The 12,045-nt window shown below is 51.2% G+C and overlaps 2 protein-coding genes across 6 annotated transcripts in view; one reads left to right on the top strand and one right to left on the bottom strand.

The window, feature by feature from the left end:
* The window catches only part of XRCC1 (X-ray repair cross complementing 1), a 36,704-nt gene extending 35,032 nt beyond the window's left edge, over positions 1-1,672 (bottom strand). The window contains exons 1-2 of one of the 3 annotated variants that reach the window (XM_030912904.1): positions 1,508-1,651; positions 955-1,095 (exon numbers count right to left, since the gene is read on the bottom strand). In XM_030912904.1, the coding sequence (XP_030768764.1) occupies positions 955-1,095; positions 1,508-1,558 (192 nt within the window). In that variant the 5' untranslated portion in view covers positions 1,559-1,651. Of the gene's footprint in view, positions 1-954; positions 1,096-1,507 lie in introns of all 3 variants that reach the window. The other 2 variants (XM_010372429.2, XM_010372428.2) reach the window with 2 other exon arrangements.
* Positions 1,673-2,895: 1,223 nt separating this feature from the next.
* Positions 2,896-8,176, top strand: PINLYP (phospholipase A2 inhibitor and LY6/PLAUR domain containing). 3 transcript variants are annotated; one of them, XM_010372430.2, is made up of 6 exons: positions 2,896-3,019; positions 3,214-3,360; positions 4,672-4,788; positions 7,293-7,445; positions 7,643-7,783; positions 7,948-8,176. In XM_010372430.2, exons 2-6 carry the CDS (start codon positions 3,219-3,221, stop codon positions 8,091-8,093), a joined length of 699 nt encoding a protein of 232 aa, XP_010370732.1. In that variant the 5' UTR covers positions 2,896-3,019; positions 3,214-3,218; the 3' UTR covers positions 8,094-8,176. The 3 variants fall into 3 exon arrangements, with proteins under 3 accessions (XP_010370732.1, XP_010370733.1, XP_030768765.1); XM_010372431.2 differs by lacking the exons at positions 2,896-3,019; positions 3,214-3,360; positions 4,672-4,788 and adding an exon at positions 6,641-6,684; XM_030912905.1 differs by lacking the exons at positions 2,896-3,019; positions 3,214-3,360; positions 4,672-4,788 and adding an exon at positions 6,703-6,761.
* The last annotated feature ends 3,869 nt before the right edge of the window (positions 8,177-12,045 follow it).

Here is a 12,045-nt window from a genome sequence, read left to right on the forward strand (position 1 = left end):
TCTTTGGGCCTCAGTTTCCTCATATGTAAAAGTGGGGATAACAGAGCTTGCCTGTTGGGGTTTATGAGGACTCAATGAGCTAATCCATGTGAGTGAGGTGTGTAGAGCAGTGACTGGTAGGTAATGTTGAATAATGTTAGCTCTCATTATTATTCTTTTATTTTTTATATTTTGGGGGTCTCGCTCTGATGCCCAGGCTGGAGTGCAGTGGCACAATCTCAGCTCACTACTGCCTCCATCTCCTGGGCTCAAGCAATTCTCTCACCTCAGACTCCCCAGTAGCTGGGATTACAGGTGCACACCACCATGCTCAGCTAATTTATAAAATTTTGGTAGAGATGACATCTTACTATACTGCCCAGGCTGGTCTCAAACTCCTGGGCTCATGCGATCCTCTAGCTTTGGCCTCCCAAAGTGCTGGGACTACAGGTGTGAACCACCACACCTGGCCTATTATTCTTAAAAAAAAAAAAAAAAAAAAAAAAAGTATTTATTTTAATAAAAATAGAGACAGGGTCTTGATATGTTGCCCAGGCTGGTCTGGAACTCCTGAACTCAAGCAATCCTCCCATCTCAGCCTCTGAAAGTGCTGGAATTACAGGCATGAGCCACGACATCCAGCCAGTTTCCCCTTCTTTAAAGCGGAGTTGATTGGCTTAGATGACCTTCCTGGACACCTTCCAGCCCCGAGCCCACTGGCTGCAGGAGGCAGGGTACGCGGCAATGATTCATTTTGTTCCAGCTGAGGAAACTGAAACCCAGAAAGTAGAAGCCACCAGCCCAGGACCACACACTGATTCCTATGGTCATCCTGGACCTAATCCTTGGGTCTCCTTTGCTGTCTGCTGAGGGGCACAGGGATTATGCCGCCCATTTTCCAAGTAAGGAAGCTGAGGCCCAGCAAAGAAAGTGACTCAACGAATTGCTAGTTGGTTCAGGAGCAGAATCTGGTACCCCGGACTCCAGACTCCTAGTGAGGAGGAGGTGGGGTGGCAGGATCACCTGTAGGACCACAGAGATGGTCTTCTCGCCTGCCTTGGCTGCCCGCCATTTTCGGTAAGTGTCTGCCTTGAGAAGATTGTCTGCACAGTGAGTCTGGAAACAACAGTGGGAGAGGAGAATTAGAGCACAGAAATGACAGCTAGGCCTCCAGCTCTCAGATGATTCCTTTGAGTCCTCCCAAGGCCTCTACGATCCTCCAGACTTAAGCTCTCCCGTTAATCCCCCCACACTCTGCCTGGAGTTTCCCTTACAACACTTTCCCGTGGAAGTTCACCTACGGGCTCTCCAAGAACGCTTTCCTTATTCCTCCTTTTCTCTCCGGAAGTTCGTTCCCTAGACGCCGGAACGTCCCTAATTCAACATCTCTCCACAATTCACTTTTAGTCTCCTGGAAATCCCCCCATGACTCTCCTTAGACTTCCAAGAAGAACCCCAAGAGTTCTTTTAAGAGTTGTCCTCATTAATTCCCTCACGTCTTCCAACCTCCCCCATGCAGGTCCCTCACCGAGTCCTGGCTGCTGCAGGACACGACATGGCGGAGGCGGATCTCCGGCATGTCAACGTCGTGGGCTTCGCCTGGCCAGAAGGATGAGGTAGGGTCTGGGGTCCGAGAGGCAGAGAGGGTGGGAGGGGGTGGGGTGCGCCCTGCGCGGGCTGAAGTGCGCAAGCGCGTGAGGCTTGGGCCTTTCAAACCCCGGCGCGCCGGCGCTGGCGTCGACACTGCGCAAGCCCAGTAGCGCCTCTCCACATCGAGAAGAGCGCTGCGTTCCTTAGCAACGAGCGTTCCCTCCAACCCCGCCTCCCTCTGCCACACACCCTCGCTGTAGCCCCGCCTCCCGATGACGTCCGCACCTTGCTTTCTAGGCGCCTAGCAATAGAAGCGACCTCCGGGATTGGTGTCTAGAAGAAATTCGCCATTCTCATTGGACGATGCAGTCGCCGCTCACACTGGAGCCTAGAAAGCAAATCTTTTTGCTGTATTATTATTATTTATTTCATTATTTTTTAAAATTTTTTGTTGAGACAGGGTCTTGCTCTCTCACCCAGGATGGAGTGCAGTGGCAGGATCTCGGCTTTCTGCAACCTCTGTCTCCTGGGGCCAAGGGATCCCCCCCACTTCAGCCTCCTAAGTAGCTGGGATTACAGGCACTCGCCACCACATTCGGCTGATTTTTGTATTTTTTGTGGAAACACGGGGTGAGGGGGCGGCGGGTCTTGCTATGTTGCCCAGACTGGTCTCGAACTCCTGAGCTCAAGCGATCCACCTGCCTCGGCCTCTCAACGTGCTGGAGCTACAGGCGTGAGCCACCGCACCGGGCTAGGACAGCAAATCTGAGTGAATTTTCGTAGTTTCCTAGGGAACCTGGATTCTACGCAACAGGATCTCCTCAAACGGCTCAGGCGGCTGCACTCTTCATTCTGTCCCCCTGCTCCACCCCCCCACACACACATACACACACGCGCGCGCGCGCGAAAAAAAAAAATATCAGATCTCTCTCAGCCTTATGCCTGAGGCCAAAAGAGAAGGGTTCAGCGTCCTAAATATAACGCAAAGTATGTGCCCAACCCCCCCCCCCCACACACACACCCCTATCCTGGAGTTCATCCACAAAAGCCTCAGTTTCCCAATATGTAGACTGTGGGCATCAGTCTTTTACTACGCCCGCCTATGGCTGCTGACAGGCATCCCCTCTGTTCATTTGGTCCCTTGGAAACCCAAGGGTGCAGCCCGGGGTGGGGTCGCAACTGGAGACAGCCCAAACATACAAGGAGTGTGAGCCAAGCACATGAAGAGAAGGGAAGGGAGACAAGGCACCCCGCACCCACAGGACCAGCCTGGACATGCTGGGTGCTCCCAGGTGGGGCTCTATCCACACTGGGTGCTTCCTTGGGAGGAGAGGGAAAGAGAGAGAAGGAGAGGGCATCCCAGTTCTCGCAGCCACTGGGAATCAAGTGATCCAACTCCGTCTTGGTCTTCAAGCAAACAAACAAACAAACAAAAATGGGCCGTGGGAAGGTGAGAAATCAGGGTAGTGACTTTCTGGGTTCTAATGGAAGAGGGGGCTAGAAGTCCAGACTCCTGGGGTATCCATGGAGGTGGGGGGCTGGGCACAAGATGCCCAGGTCACTTTGGATTCTGGTTCCGCCTTCCCAACCTGGAGGCCACAGAGGACTGCCCTAGGTTCTGACCTCAGCTGTTTCTCCCCGCAGGGTGAATGTGGGTACGGACCCGCCCCTCCTCAGCTTCCTATAAAAGCTGGGGACCAGGTACTGCCGATACACACACCATGAGGCCCTCCAGGAGACAAGGGACCCTTCTGCTGGACTTCGTGCTGCTCTGCACCCTCCTGGGTCTTGGTAAGTGACAAGGGACCTGGACTCTCTCTGGGACCTCAGGAAGAGAGAGGTCCCAGACAGAGAGAGAGAAAGAGAGAGAGAGCCTTCAGCAAGTCCTCAAGGTGAATGGGGAGACACTCTGGAAATTCAGATTTATGGAAGAGGTCAAGGGTAAAGGAAGAGAAAGCCTGGGGGTCCCAGAAAAGAAAAGCTCCTGTGATTGGATCCCTGAGAGAGGGGCTTGGTGGGCTCTGAATCCTCCATCCTCCAGGAAGGATCCCAAATACATCTCAATTCTAGGAAATCAGATGAGAGCATGGCTGGAAAGGGAAATCTTTTAAAAATATAATTTTTTAAAAGAGGGAGAAGGTCTGGTGCGGTGTCTCATGCTTCTAACCCCAGCATTTTAAGAGGCCGAGGCGGGTGGATCACTTGAGGTCAGGAGTTCGAGACCAGCCTGGCCAACATGGTAAAACCCTGTCTTTACTAAAAGTACAAAAAAAGTTAGCTGAGTGTGGTGGTGGGTGCCTGTAATCCTAGCTACTTGGGAGGCTGAGGTGGGAGGATTGCTTGAACCCAGGAGGCAAAGGTTGCAGTGAGCCAAGATCGCACCACTGCACACCCCAGTCTGGGTGACAGAGCAAAACTCCATCTCAAAAAAATAAATTAATATAATATATTTTTTTTTAAAGAGGGAGAGAGATTTCCTTTCTCCTTAGACTAAGAAGTTCAGGCCCCAGTCCCCTCCTCCCCTGCACACAGGAGTCTGGGCAAGCCTCACTTTCCCCAGGACCCAGGTATCTGGGCCCCTAGATTTCCCCTCTCTCATGACCAAGAAGTTCAAGTCCTCTGCCCTCCTGGTCCTCACTCTCCCTCCTTGACCTGGGATGCAGACCCCAGCCTCAGGGCCCCCTGCCTGAGCTCCCACTGTCTACAAGACCTACGTGGTACCTTCAAGGAGGAGAATCCCACATTCAGGAACCAGCTGGACCTGAAGTTTCACAAAAGTCCATGGAAACCTCCACCACAACCCCTCCCTGCCCCTGAGCTTTCTCAGAGGACCCTGGCATCCAAAATCCCCAGCCATGTAATTAGGCAAACAGGCTTCATGGTGGAGTCGCTTCCCGTCCCTGGAAGCAGCTTTGCTGGCATCACCACTGCTTCTTCGTCCTACTCTGGACAGTTCCTTGGGCAGCAGTCAACATCCTGACCATGAAAAACCAGGGAGCTGCTGGTCCCTCCTCTCTCAGGACACAAAAGTCCTAAGTCAAAGTCATGGTCCGAAGACCACACCACCCATGACTACAGCCTCGCCTTCTGTCTACACTGCAGGGTGCCCACTACGCTGCGAAATATGTAAGGCGCCCGGAAGCAGGTGCCATGGCCAAATAAGGACCTGCAGCAGCGACAAGGACACATGCATGCTCCTGGTGGGGAAGGCTACTTCAAGTAAGACGATGTGGCCTGGGACCTGGTGGGGAGATGGGGTGTACCTTCAGGGTGGAAGAGATTACCATGCTGAGGGGGGATCATCACGGTTCTCAAGATGGGGAAGCATGGGAAGAAATCAGTGGAGACCAGGAAAGAGGGAAAGACCATCATGAGATGGAGGGAAGAGAAATAAATGGTGTGATGGAAATCATTATTGTCACGGGATTCTGAAAATCAGACTGTCCTAAAGAGAAGGAAAACAGGGGGAGGGGTGAGAGTTAATAGACTTTCTTAAGCAGAAGAGGGGTAAGGAAAGATATTGTGGGGCGGGGGGGGGGGCAGAGAAATAGTGAGAGGGGAAGAATCTAACCAGCAGGAGGTGGAAATGGTGGGGAGTGGATAGAGAAGGAAGAGGCTGGGCTGGGGTGGGAGAGTGTAAAAAGGAAGAGGTCATTCCTGGCAGAGGGAGGAGAGATGATGTTGGAGTGTTGGAGTAGTGGGAGAGACAGAAAAGGGACCACCCCAAACAGGAGAGGGACGATAACCTTGAAGTATGGAGCAAACCATTTTTTTTCTTTTTTGAGACAAAGTCCCGCTCTGTCACCCAGGATGAAGTGCAGTGGCACGATCTCTGCTCACTGCAACCTCTGCTTCCCGGGTTAAAGTGATTCTCCTGCCTCAGCCTCCTGAGCAGCTGGAATTACAGGTGCGTGCCACCATGCCTGGCTAATTTTTGTGTTTTTTAGTAGAGACGGGTTTTCGCCATGTTGGCCAGGCTGGTCTCCAACTCCTGACCTCAAGTGATCCTCCTACCTTGGCCTCCCAAAGTGCTGGGATTACAGGCGTGAGCCACCATGCCTGGCTGAGCAAATCATCTTAAAGAGGAAAAGCAGAGACAGGGAGGGGGAGATGTGGATGAGCAAAATGAAAGGGAGGCCAGGCACGGTGGTTCACGCCTGTAATCCCAACACTTTGGGAGGTTGAGATGGGAGGATCGCTTAAGCCCAGGAGTTTGAGATCAGCCAGGACAACAAAAAGAGATCCCATCTCTACAGAAAAAAAAAAAGAAAGAAAAAAATTAGTTGTGCATGGTGGCACATGCCTGTAGTCCCAGCCACTTGGGAGGCTGAGACAGGAGGATCACTTGAGCTTGGCAGATCGAGGCTGCAGTAAGCTAAGTGCACACCACTGCACTCCAGCCTGGGTGACAGAGGGAAACCTGTCTCAGAAAATAAAATGGAAGAGAGAAGATGGGCATGAGTTAAATGAAAGAGACCACCCCAGACCTGAAAAAGAATGGAGGAGAAAGGGAGCAATGGAAGAGACCAATGGGGAACAGGGATGTTTATACAAAGCTGAAAGAGACTTTTAGTCACAGGAGGAGAGAAGGTGAGGCCTGGTGAGGGAATGAAGGTGACTTCGGGTGCAGGGAGAAACCACTGGTCGGGAGGGGCTGTGAAAGGAAAGTGAGATAGAAGATCACCCAGCCAGCGTTAGTGGGTTAGGGAACGACCTGAAAGGCTTGAAGAGACCTCCCCATCCCGACATAGAAGAGGAAACGCACCCTGGGGAAGGGAGGAGAGGGAGCTGGGGGACCCCTTGATGGGGTAAAGGGGGAACCAGTGAATTGGGTAGGAAGAGACCACCACATGGTGGGGAGGGGGAAGGCCGGGGAGGCTGGAAGAACCCACCTTAACATAGACCTGAAAATAGCTAAGAGGGGCAGCAAGAGACCCTCGATGGGAGGTCTGAGGAGTGACCATGGCAGGATCTGAGAGAGGAGGATGCCTGTTGCTGGGACTGGGGTTCATTGGAAGAGACTACGGGGTGGGCGGGGGTTGGTGGGGAGTTGTGGAGGCTGGAAGAGACCATTTCATGAAGGCATGGGGGTGGCCATAGGCGGCCTGAAATAGAGCAATCCTGGCAGGACAGGGAGAGATGGGTGGCCGTGGGTGGGGTCGGGTGGAAGGGACCACATCCGGCAGGCTGAGGTTGGCAATGGGGAGCTGGAAGAGACCACCAAAGGGCGACTAGGGGCTCTGGCAGCAGGAGGGAGGGCTACCTAAGAAACCACTCCAGGCCATGCATCAGACAGATTAGGCCGCATGGCTCTAGGGGGCTTGAAAGAGACCACCCTGGCCAGGCAGGCGCAATGGCTCCTGCCTGTAATCCCAGCACTTTGTGAGGCCCAGGCAGGCGGATCACCTGAGGTCAGGAGTTCGAGACTAGCCTGGCCAACATGGTGAAACCCTGTCTCTACTAAAAATACAAAAAAATAGCTGGGCATGGTGGCGGTCGCCTGTGATCGCAGCTACTCGGGAGGTGGAGGTTGCAGTGAGTGAGATCGCTCCATTGCACTCCAGCCTGGGTGACTCCGTCTAAAAAAAGAAAGAAAAACAAAAAAGAGACCACCCCAGGAAGTTGTGGGGTTGGGGAGGCCTAGGGTTAGGCGAGACCTTGAGGCAGGGGTTGAGGCCAGGGAGTGGTCAGCCAGCACCATACCGCCTGTCCCCATCCCACAGAGGGCAAGGAGTGGGTGCACACCTACAAGGGTTGCATCAGGTCCCAGGACTGCTACTCCGGCGTTGTATCCACCACCATGGGCCCCAAGGACTACATGGTAACCAGATCCTTCTGCTGCCAGAGCGACGGCTGCAACAGTGCCTTTTTGTCTGGTAAGAGCCCGTGGTGTGTGGTGTGTGCTCTGGCTCTCCACTGACCTTTGCTGTAGCCACTTGCCGGCTCTGAGCCTGTTTCCTTACCTGTAAAATGCAGTGTCTGTTAGCAACCGTGGTGTTCCCCGGGTTGTTGGGAGGTTGGGGGGACAGTTTAAACATCCCTAATTCACCTTACACTTCATCCTCATCTTCAGTTCCCTTGACCGATCGTACTGAGAATGGCCTGATGTGCCCTGCCTGCACTGCAACCTTCAGGGACAAATGCATGGGGCCCATGGCCCGCTGTACTGGTCAGGAAAACCACTGCGTCTCCTTATCTGGACACGTGCAGGCTGGTGAGTGGTGCCTGGATCTCTCCAGAAGGAAACAGAACTAGAGGCCCAAACTTCTAGGTTCCATGGGAGGAGAGGGTTCCAGAGAAGTGGGTGAGGATGTGTTCTGGGATTATGAGGAAGAAGGGGCTGAGGTCCCTGATTCCAGTCTGAAATCTCCCTTTCAGGTATCTTCAAACCCAGATTTGCCATGCGGGGCTGTGCTACAGAGAGTATGTGCTTCGCCAAGCCTGGTGCTGAACTGCCCACAGGCACCCATGTCCTCTTCCTCCACCATACAGAGTGCACTCACTCCCCCTGGAAAGCTATCTGAACCGAGGAAGATATACGTGGTGTGAAGTCCCCATTTGTCCTCAGCCTGTAACTCCCCGTGTGCCTATAAAGAAGTTAATAGAGTGAGCCTGAGTCCTTGTGATGTGATGTATCTTGAGGAGATAGAATGCAGGAAATAGGGGGTCTCAATCCTCATTTTAAATCCCCTCCTTTTGAGGGAGAGAGAAGGCCCTGCCTTCTTTCTTTCTTTTTTTTTTCAGACAGGGTCTTACTCTGTCACCCAGGCTGTAGTTCAGTGGTACATTCAAAGCTCACTGCGGCCTCAACCTCCTGGGCTCAAGTGATTCTCCCACCTCAGCCTCCCTAGTAGCTGGGACTACAGGCATGCACCACCATGCCCGGTGATTCTCCCACCTCAGTCTCCCTAGTAGCTGGGACTACAAGCGTGCACCACCACGCCCTGCTAATTTTTTATTTTTTGTAGCAACAGGGTTTCACTACGTTTCCCAGGCTGGTCTTGAACTCCTGGGCTCAAGCGATCCTTGGCCTCCCAAAGTGCTGGGAGGACAAGGTGTGAGTCACCATACCTGGCGGCCCTGCCTTTTATGAAGGAATTACTCTTTGCCAGGTCCCTGTGCTGTGTTTTCCATGCTATACCTCATTTCATGATCATAACAACTCTGTGAGGTTGATATTATTATCCCCACTCTACAGATGAACAAACTGAGGCATAGATTGTGGGTGTCATTTGCCTTCGGTCAAACAACTAGGGAGGATCAGAACCTTGATTTGAACCCAAGTCTGGTATACTTCAGAGTCCATGATTATCTCTCTCAATTAACTGCTTCCTCTTTTTGCCTCAATGTTCATGTCTGCAAAATGTGATATTAATAGTTATAACCTCAAGGTTGTTGTAAGAGTCAAATGAAAGACAATTTAAAAAGTGCCTAGTGCAATGCCTAGCACCTTTAAGACCATGTGGATTCTAAAGACAATGTATGCCTGAGTAAACAGTAATCATCATAATAGCTGCCACTTACTGAGTGGCCATTAGTTGACAGGTGCTAAACATTGACATCAATTGGGACAGACTAGATGATGTTACAGTAACAAAACAAGTCCCTGATCTCAGTGGTTTAAAACAACAAAGTTGTATTAACTAACACTGTAGTAATGCTGTATAACAAATCATCCTAAAACTGAGACTTCTTTTTTTTTTTTTTTGAGAAGAGTATCTCACTCTGTCTCCCAGGCTGGAGTGCAGTGAAACCATCACCGTTTACTGCAGCCTCAACCTCATGGGCTCAATGGATCCTCCCCACTCAGCCTCCCTAGTAGCAGCGACTATAGGCATGTGCCACCACGCCCAGCTATTTCCTGTATTTTTTTTTTTTTTTTTCTGTAGAGACAGGGTTTCTCCATGTTACCCAGGCTGGTCTCAGACTCCTGGGTTCAAGTGATCCACCCACCTAGGCCTCCCAACATGAAAACTGAGACTTACACCAACAAGCATTCTTCTAAGGGTTTGTGGGATGGCTGCTTTGGTTCCAGTTTGGGAGGATTCAGGTCACTTCCATGAGATTCCACAATTTTCTGGGATCAGCAGCTCCCTGGCAAATGTTCTTATGGCACATCACGGGAGCACAAAAGCCAAGGGCATTTAAGGCTCTTGCTAAGGTTAGGTCTGCTAATATTCCATTAAGTAAATCAAATGGTCAAACCCATCAGCGGAGCGGGGCAATATACTCCCCTCCAGTGGAAGGGAGAGGAGTGGATATTTGCTGAATGACTGCCCATTCTCAAAAGGTTAACTTTTCCTTCACCCTAGCACTATCCAGAGGGTGTTCTGCTCATCATAGTCATAAATCAGCCACTGGCAGGGCGTGATGGCTCACGCCTGTCATCCCAGCACTTTGGGAGGCCGAGGCAGGAGGACCACTTGAGCCCAGGAGTTTGAGACCCATCTGGGCAACATGGCGAAACCCTGTCTCTACAAAAATACAAAAAAAAAAAAAAAAAAAAAAAAAGCCAGGCATGGTGGTGCACCCCTGTAGTCCCAGCTACCTGGGAGGCTGAGGCGGGAGGATTGCTTGAATCTGGGAGGTGGAGGCTGCAGTGAGCTGAGATCTTGCCACTGCACTCCAGCCTGGATGACAGAGACCCTGTCTTAAATAAATACATAAAGCATCCACCAACTTGAACGTGGCCAATTTCTGTGTCACGGGAAGTCTACCATGGGTAATCACACGCTGTGACCCAGAAGTGACTTAATACAAGTCACTGGATGGAGCTAGTCACATGGCCCACCTAGCCACATGGGGACCAGGAAGTGAGATCCTGCCCCAAGGTCAGAAGGCAGAGAACTGGACATGTTTCATTAATAGCACAAATGACCATCATGACCCCTCAGAAGCTGTTTTTCATTTTATTTTCACTACTGTATGTGATAGGCACTATTATTCGCATCCCTGTTTTCAGGAGACATCGGAGGCTCAGAGGGCTGTCACATTGGAGGTCCCACAGCTAAAAAGTGGCCGAGTTTAAGATTTTAATCACTGAGTCATGTTGTTGGGGAGAAAGAGACCACATCACACACACAGAGAACAAATCTGTATTAATTGCTTTTGCTACATAACAAACCACTCCAAAATTTAGTGGTTTAGAACAATCACCTATTTAGTTGATGATTCTCTGGGTTGCTACTTGGTCTGGGATCAGCTGGGCAGTTGTTTTGCTGGTCTCAGCTGGGTTCAGCTGCCTATCAGCCAGGGAGCTCTGTTTCAGAGGTTGGTTGGCTATGGGTGGTGGGGATCAAGGATGACTGGGCCATGTGTCTCTTTTCTCTTTATTACCCAGCAGGTTAGTCCAGGTCTTTTCTTTTTCTTTCCTTCTTTTTATTTTTTTAGACATTGTCTTGCTCTGTCACCCAGGCTGGAGTGCAGTGGAGCCATCGTAGCTCACTTCAGGCTCGACTGGGCTCAAACAATCTGCTTGCCTCAGCCTCCCCCATGTAGCTGGGACACAGGCGCATACCACCACATCTGGCTAATTTTGTTGTAGTTGCTTTTTTGTAGAGATGGGGGTCTTGCCATGTTGCCCAGGCTGGTCTCGATCTCCTGGGATCATGAAATTCTTCCCTTTGCCTCCCTAAGTGCTAGGATTATGGGTATAAGCCACCATGCTCAGCCAGCCAGGGGTTTGGATGTGGCAGTGGTGGTAGGGGTACCAAGGGGAGCAAAAGAGGAAGTCCCAGTGCATAAGCACTTTTTTTTTTTTTTTTGAGATGAAGTCTCAGCTCACTGCAACCTCCACCTTCCAGGTTCAAGCTATTCCCTGCCTCAGCCTCCCGAGCAGCTGGGACTACAGGTGTGCACCACCACACCCGGCTAATTTTTTGCATTTTTAGTAGAGACAGGGTTTCACTGTGTTAGCCAGGATGGTCTTGATCTCCTGACCTTGTGATCCACCCGCCTTGGCCTCCCAAAGTGCTGGGATTACAGGTGTGAGCCACCGCACCCGGCTACATAGGTACTTTTCAAGCCTCTGCTTGAATCATGTTTGCTATTGTTCTAGTGGCTGAAGCAAACCACATAGTCAAGTCTAGAAGGAGAGCAACAATCCAAGGGCATGGCTACAGAAAGGCTGGCCCAATTGGGGTCATTAATGGGTACAGCTGGCTCCAGAGCTCAGGCGCTTTACCATCATAAGCTTCCAATGTTTAAACAGTAAGTCTGCCTGCACTCCTTCCAAGGTGGCAAAACTCAGATACTGATAAATTCTCTTGATCACAGCCCAGTCTTTTCCCAACAGATTCCCCACCATCCCTCCTATGCCCAGATGCTGGAGTCTAGGTTTCCAGCCCAGTCAAAATCTCAAGGATCTTTCTTCTCCCTCAAACTCCAAAAGAACAGACACGCAATAGGATTCTATTCATTTTTATTCATTCCTCCAAAGAGCACCATAGGCCAACCACACCCTTGATGTGTCCTTCA

The sequence above is a fragment of the Rhinopithecus roxellana genome, chromosome 12 (assembly GCF_007565055.1).
Source record: "Rhinopithecus roxellana isolate Shanxi Qingling chromosome 12, ASM756505v1, whole genome shotgun sequence".
Taxonomy (NCBI): Eukaryota; Metazoa; Chordata; class Mammalia; order Primates; family Cercopithecidae; genus Rhinopithecus; species Rhinopithecus roxellana.

Bases quoted from the DNA above. Each gene is read 5' to 3' on its own strand.
- PINLYP (XM_010372430.2), top strand. From the start codon at position 3,219: ATGTGGGTACGGACCCGCCCCTCCTCAGCTTCCTATAAAAGCTGGGGA. The intron at 7,446-7,642 runs GTAAGAGCCCGT...CCTCATCTTCAG, and splicing joins CAACAGTGCCTTTTTGTCTG to TTCCCTTGACCGATCGTACT. The intron at 7,784-7,947 runs GTGAGTGGTGCC...TCTCCCTTTCAG, and splicing joins ATCTGGACACGTGCAGGCTG to GTATCTTCAAACCCAGATTT.